General features: G+C 40.2%; 1 protein-coding gene across 5 annotated transcripts in view; it reads right to left on the bottom strand.

Moving 5' to 3' along the window:
- FSTL4 (follistatin like 4) overlaps positions 1-7,654 on the bottom strand; it is a 209,476-nt gene that overhangs the window by 20,384 nt on the left and 181,438 nt on the right. For all 5 annotated transcript variants that reach the window (XM_064387512.1, XM_064387509.1, XM_064387508.1 and 2 more), the window contains 2 exons: positions 6,587-6,707; positions 394-555 (listed from right to left, as the gene is read on the bottom strand). In XM_064387512.1, coding sequence (XP_064243582.1) covers positions 394-555; positions 6,587-6,707 — 283 coding nt within the window. The remainder of the gene's footprint in view (positions 1-393; positions 556-6,586; positions 6,708-7,654) is intronic.

The following is a 7,654-nucleotide window of genomic DNA, read 5'->3' as shown; positions in this document are numbered from 1 at the left end:
AAAGCCTGATTCCTTCAATAGGGCCGAGTGGGAGACTGATTCTCAGCTGACTTGCATCCAGTGTGGGCTTAGATGTGAACAAATAATTTAATGAATTTCTCTTCAAATAATTTAATGCATTTCTTTTCTACTGTGCTGTACACAAGAAGCAAGGCAGTGAAGAAACAGGCAGGCTGTCTTTGAACAGAATGCAATTACCACTTACATCAATCAATAGTGTATTTCCCAGGAAATTCACAGGAGAAAGAGATAAAAAGAAAGAACAGGGGTTTTATAACACGATTTCCAACAACTGTGGCTTAGCAAAGTACAAGAACTTCTGCTTTAAAGTGCAAAATAATCCTCCTTAATCCCTGTCTACAATACTTTAATTAATCAAAATTCCGTTCTTACCGAGGAGCGATAGTTGTTTGGATAGTTTTGGCATGATATCAATGCCGTTCTTTAGCCAGGTAATTCGGGGATTAGGGATGCCTTCAGCGTGACATTTCAGGCTTGCTGACACGCCCGGCTCCTGCGCCTGCGTTTCGGGGTAGACGCGGATCACCGGAGGCACTGTGGGAAGCAAGGAATTGGGGGCTTGAGACTGTGCTGGGGCTGCAGAGCTGCTGCTGTCCTGCAGTGCCACGAGGGGCTCTGAGCTGAGAGCCACGGAGATAAACCTGGTCTGGCTGTCAGTGCAAGCTACAAGAATGATTTCTCTACAGCTTGACTTTGGGGGAAGAAAATAGAAAATAATACTTTTCCAAGCACTGGCATATCGGAAGCTGAGGATGCCCCATCCCTGGAAGTGTTCAAGGCCAGGCTGGATAAGGCTTGGAGCAACCTGGTTTAGAGGAAGGTGTCCCTGGCCATGGCAGGGGGTTGGAATGAGATGGTGTCTAAGATCCCTTCCATCCTAAACCAGTCTGTGATCCTATGACTCTATAACAGAAAAGAGTAAACTAATATACCAATGCCTGGGAGCAATCTTGCAGTACAATTCTGTACTCAGACTGTTCTTGCTTTCATTGAGTGACTAACTGAACTTAATAGTTGGATTAAAACCTAATATAGGCACTCACATATTTAAAAATTAAAGTATAAAGTTCAGATCTTCACTGAATCTAGGAGGGAAATTGAGTTCTTGCCTATGAAAAACAACTTAATCTTCAGTACTTAATTAAATATCCATCAGGAAGTGGACTGTGTATTCACTGTCTCTTATTCTGAACAAATAAAGTGTTTATCAATTATTTCTTTTCACTGAGAGGTTTTTAAAACATGACTTACCTTGTTCACGAAGGCACTCCTCAACTATTTAATATACTCCACTGGCAGAACTACTAATTATATTACAATTTCAGAGATGTTCATTGATTTTCAATCATCTTTCCTTCACTGCTCAAACCAACAAGGCTTAATACCACCCGTTAACTCTTTCTTAACAAATTACTTAGTTAAAAAAATTGCAATATTGCAACATCAGTGATAGATACCAGTGGGATTCTTTCATCTTGAGGGAAAAATAAAAGGAAATATGAGGATGTCTCATACCATGGCCAATGGTATTTGTGTTTCACAATGAAGCAGCCAGCTTTTCTATCAGATTAGGAGATTTTGGGATTCATGATGTAGCTGCTGAAAGTTGTACAGTTTTGTAAAATCATGGCCAGAGTCCAATATGGATGTGTCCAGACTGGATAGGATGCTACTAGTAACATTTTTTGAATGAAATGATTTAGTAAGTGAGGTCCATTGAAGGCAAACATGATTTATTTAGAGTCACAGCTGAAAGACAGTGTGCCTCCTACAAATGCAGATGAAAAGGATTTACAATATTCAAGAAGGTCTGATTCTCAGATCCTGAAATCAGCTGACTTGGCTGAGATCTCACATGGCCAAAGGCACCAGAGAAATTTCACTCCAAGCCAAGTGTCTTCTTACCTGCCAGCTCTCAGAGACAGAGCCCATCCCAGTCATCACCTATTTAATGCTCTCAAAACCATTGTGGGTTGTTAGTTCCTTAATATTGTTTGCTTTAGGCTTTCCTGCTCATCTGGGCAGCTGTGTCAGCACTTCCCAGGCTGGCCACAGCCATCAGCTCCCCAGAATCAGGGAACCCCTTCACCAAACAGACTGTACTTTCAACTCTCACATTTTTGCCTCACACCTTGATAGTCTGCACATGAATAATCCACCTATTTTACCTGGAGGGCTGCAAACACAATAGATTTATACTGCCAAATATAGCTCACAGGTCCTAGACACTGAATCAACGCTCTGCATGAAAATTAACTTAAAATTATAGCAAGGTATCTTTTCAAGAGTGATTAATAAGGAAACTGTTTTCACCTACAAAGAATATGTGCTTCACCTCCATTTCTGCTCTCTTATCATCTTCCCTCTCCTTCTATTTTTAAACTTTTTATTTCTTCTCCCTTGTCTTACATAATTCACTGCACAGGTAAATTATTGCATGCAAATGCCTTGTGATAACAGCAAACTGCAGAATATATTTTTATTGTCCTTGCTACAAATTAATACATTCCAGGTATGCACATTAAACTTGCAAAGATTTCAGTTCCAGACTTTGGGATATATGGATTACCCCTTGCTTTTTCCCTTGGTGAATATATATCATTGCTAACCATTACTGTGTCTGCAGCCAAGGGCAATATAAAAATGCCATTATCTTAAGCAAAGTAGGAAGAAAGAGGCATTGAAACAAGCACGAGATTGGGTAGATTGCCTACTGCTGCATACTGAGCAGCACCTCACTGGTGAGCAGACCGATTCATTACCATAAAACAGCTCAGGTGATAAAGCACACGATGAGCACAGATGGTGGCACCAAGGCCCAAAGACATCCATTGCTGCTGTAGGAGCTCTATACTCCAGGGTGTAGCAATAATTAACAGATTAATCATTTACTTGAGATGTTTTACTCTTTCCATTTATGATTTGAAAGGAGCTTGCAGCATTTTATGTTTTCTGCTGAAAAGCCACATTAATGAAATATCCATGTTTGTAACATCTCTCTTACTGGAAAATTTGTCCTATTGGACCCTTATAATTGGGCTGAGGATCAAACGGCTTTTTAAAAATTGTTTTCAAAGAATACAATATTCTGATTTATGCTGATGTTTTCTTGAGTGCAAGGACCAAGGAAAATGATGCCCTACACTCAGCAGTCTCTTGATTTGGCAACTATCAATTTTCATAGTTGATTACTATTTTATGAGATTCTTTATCCTCAGGACCTCTTTTTTCCTCCTGAAAGTGCTAAATTGCTTCCTCCCTACAGTTAGTGTACACATTTCCCAAACAATATCCATACGTGGGAGAGAACAACATTTTCAGACTGTTCTTGGCTCTTCCTGATCAAAGATACCAGAATGCAAGATGAATTTTTCATTCTTAAACCATTTAAACATTGCCTTTCAGCAATTTCTTTTCATCCAAAGCTCTTAAGGGCAAGCTGCATAAATACACTGACTTAAATTTCACTAATAACTGTGAATCCTAAGATTGATGAGCTCAACCAAACCTCTCCCATCAAACAGGCTGCATTTCACATGTGCTTCATGCTTCATGCCCAGATGTGAGCCAGCAGGTTGGGGCATTCACCTGGTGACCTTCACATTTTCTGCCTCTGCTTGTCAAAATAAGCATCTGGATCTACCCATATTATTTGGGATATCCTGAACCATCTGACACAAAGGGAAACACTGCATAACACTCAGCACTTGAGCAATAGTAGAGCACGAAATCTCAGAAACATTTAAAGTTGTCAAAGTTGGGCTGCAAGCCTTCTATTTAAGCTTGTATTTCCTTATTTTCTATATTATCTAATTAATGTAAGAATGTAGCTTAATGTTCTAAAAAGAGGCAAAGCAAAAAATAAGTTAAATAAAAGTTGGATAAAAACAGAGGAATAGAGTACATGTTACTAAGATCAGATTCTTTTGTGAGCTCACTGATGTGTCTTAGTGGGAACAGTAAGACAGGGCCCATGTGATAGGGAGAAGGACCCAAGGATGCTAGAAGAGTTACTGCAGCTTTGAAAACAGTGAATTACTGAAAAACAGTCTAAAAATTAGAACCTGCCTGTAGAGACCCAGTGGGCTTGGGAAGGGTGGGGGATGAACCCTTTTACTTTCCAGCTGGATCTTCTTTCTCTATTCTCTCCCAACAGACAAACTTGGGAGATGTGAAAAGAAAAATTCTGATAATTTTCACAAAATAAAAAGCACCCATGTTTTTGATGTTGAAAGTAGATCAGTGCCTCCCTAGAGGAGGCAGGCGAGCAGATACACCCGAGTTCTGGCTGATTTGCTCCTGTCACATTCTCTTACCATTTTAGTCCAACACAAGAAAGCAACAAAAACCCTTCCACGTTGAAGATGGAGTTTTTAGTTTGATACAGACAGACAGAGACAAGCCCCAGTGCTGAACAGAGCCCATCAACTACACTTAGATTCTCAGCATCTTCACTCAATTCAGTTTGGCTCAGTTTCTTCCCTCTACTCCCGTCAAGAAAAATTCCTCAATTTGTCCTTTAAGTTACTAAAACTGAGGTTTCCCTGTGAAAGGCTCTGCCTTGGGAACCCTCCAGTGCATTAGAAGGCAAACAATGCTATCCTGCCATCAGGGCTGTCACCCCTGCATCAGCTGCTGGAGGAAACTGTGACACAGGCAGAACAGGAGGGAATATACTGATATGGGCAGCCACATCAAGGATTGCAAAAACCCAGCTTTGCAAAGCCTAATGGCTCACATGGGAATATCAGATGCTGTGAGACAAAGACTCCCAGACCCTGCAGTGTTTTCTAGCAAGCCTGAGTTGATACCAGAATGCAAGGCTTTTTATTCTGTATTTAGTGACTATATAGCATATTAAAAAGCCCACACAGATAGTGGTTTTTGTATAACAGCATTCTTCTTTTGGTAAGAAAGCCCCCATGCAGCTATGGTATGAAACTTCCACTTAAAAAGAAAATGTGATCTTTCAATAACAAGTTAAATCTAAATGGCAAGCGTGAGTATGGAACAGATCACCCCCTCCCCACACTCCATCCAGCCTTCCTCTCATTCTGGTTTAAGTTTCAAAGCCTTTGGGCCTTCTATTCTCAGTGCTGATAAAGTCTACATTGTTGTCTGCCAACTAAACTCCATTCAGGCCTCATAATACATCACATAATAGACATGGGATTAAGTTGTTAGCTGGCTTTTCTTTCAACTGCCATCCATCACACAAACAGCACTTTGAGGAAGGAAACCTATTTTCTCAGCTGCAGCATACATGACTTAGTTATCCACATTGCTGAGATTTACAGTTTACTTTCTCAAAAGATGACAAATAATTATGTAGAGACATCAAGTCAGCTTTTATTCGGATCAACCAGATGCTTTGTGCTCACATCCAGGTACTCGTGTGGTGGGGGCAGCACTCACATATGTCCAGCAAACCTGAGCTGAAGTCAAAACAAAACCTCAAAACAAAACCACCATGGCTCTTCTTAAGATGTATGAGTATCCCTCTTTACTGTTTCTCCTCTCACTATTGACCTCTGTGTCAGCAGTGAGAGCAGGTCACCTCTGTGACCTGCTCTTACCAGCTGAAAGCTCTCCTTTGTGCAGGTCCACACACACCTAGAGAAAGGAATAAATACTAGTTTTTCTTATAATATATATACCCTCTAATAAAGTTATTGAATTTTCCTTGAAAATAAATACTTTCATACCAGAGTACATCCCATAGTGTACATTCCATTTCATACCAGAATGTACCCATAGCTAGGAATGGTGACCCTTCCCCTGCTCTGCAGGCACTGCTGGGCATCATCAGCACATGTGAAAAAGGGCTGGAAGTTGGAGAATGCTGGCTGCTGCTGTGGAGGTGGATACTCTGTGGGCTGCTCCCTTGATGAAATGTTGGCTTAATCTAATGTAATTTTAAACTAAATCCGACTGAGTGAGTTTGAGGTCAGGAGATAGATAGTGAGCACCTGAATATCAGTTCCACCAGGAACAAATGTAGTCCAGGGGATGGAGGTGCATGAGAATGCTGGATTGTGTGATTCTCTCACCTGTAAAATGATTCGCCCTCATTTCGCAATCCAGTGAGCCAGTGTAAACAGCCCTCAGCAAACCAAGCTCAGTACAACCAGGTAATAACCTGGATATATAGCTGGAGGTTAGCTGGTTTTGGAAGCACTGTTGTATTTATTTAAATATCCTGGGCTATTTCATGCAATAGAAACGATTTTCTGGAAAAAGAAATTATTGAGGCAACACTTCTGTTGACAAAAGTAGTAATTATTTTAAGAGATGCTTGGAAACGCTGCTCTTAACTCTAAGGAAATGTCACTGACAGCTTGTTTAACAGTGAAGATACCTCCTGAAGCCCAGATAATTATACACATCCCCCCTTGATACTTTTATTTTTGACTGCTTGTGTGACAGTCAGTGCCAGTGAGCTGCATTTACTCTTGTGCACAGATAATTTGAGCTGTGGCTTTACAGATCTCTGTGTGAATGAGGTTAACACACAACTTTTCTTAGGGAATGTTTTCATGGAATGTCATATATGCCATTTACTAACCATTCACCTGAAGGATGTGGGTCTGATACAGGTCTTCATAGCCGTAGGCATGACAGGTGTAATTGCCCATGTGAATAGTTGTTACCTTGGTGATGTAGAGGGAATCATCTTCTCCAAAATCCTGAATGGAACAAAAGACAGGAAAGGTGCCTTATTATTTAGTAACAATATTTTAAGCACTACATGAATGGATACTACCTGCTCAGAGGTTTTGATAGCAATGCAGCCTGGGGGCACAGCTTGAATTTTGAACAGTAGGACATAAAGTTCATAAATCAACACGCAGGGAGAAAATGAGCAGCGATTTAAGAGAAAGGTAAAGTGACTCATCTGAGAATATGAACTTTTGTGCTTGTTGCTAACAAGGTGCTTTTTGCACATAAAAAAGATGGCCATTTCCAGCTGTTTAATTTATGGGGGAATTTAATATCTACCTGTTAACCTCAGATGCATAAAATGCTAACATTTGGGTGGGTTAAGGTTTCCTTTATCTCTGCTGGTTCTTAGAAAATGCATTGCAGCCTTGAGACTTGATGAAAAAGAACTGAAGCTCTTTGTCACTTATCTCAGACAACATCCTAGGCAGGAGACAAGGAAGAAGACAAAAAGCCTCTTCTCAAACATACCTGTTTATTCTATAACTGCTTAACAAGTATCTTTCTTCATCCCCTTCATCTTTCTAGACCTGCTGTTGCATTGTTTCAATTTTTGATCACAGATGGGAAGGATTGACTTATTAGACACATTTTTGGCACTTGAATACGTTGTACAAGCACCCTGCATGGGAATTTATTTCAATTCATTATTTATTTGCTAATTTCAATGTTTATTTACCAAACTGTAGCTAAGAGAACCACAGCACTGGTGGCTAAATTAAGCAGCTTCTCTTGTTACTCTACCAACCTTCAGACCCTCTGCAACTTCAGAGTGTTTGTGTTTCTATGCAAACAGAGGAGGATACATTTTAAAACAATTCATGAGCTGAAAGAAAGATTTTTCTGTAATCATCCTCACGTGTGAAGTATGCTAAATTGAACTCTTTGAGTAATTTCACTGCAATATTATGGG

Source organism: Passer domesticus, chromosome 13, assembly GCF_036417665.1.
Source record: "Passer domesticus isolate bPasDom1 chromosome 13, bPasDom1.hap1, whole genome shotgun sequence".
NCBI lineage: Eukaryota > Metazoa > Chordata > Aves > Passeriformes > Passeridae > Passer > Passer domesticus.
This window is presented reverse-complemented; position numbering and strand designations above follow the sequence as displayed.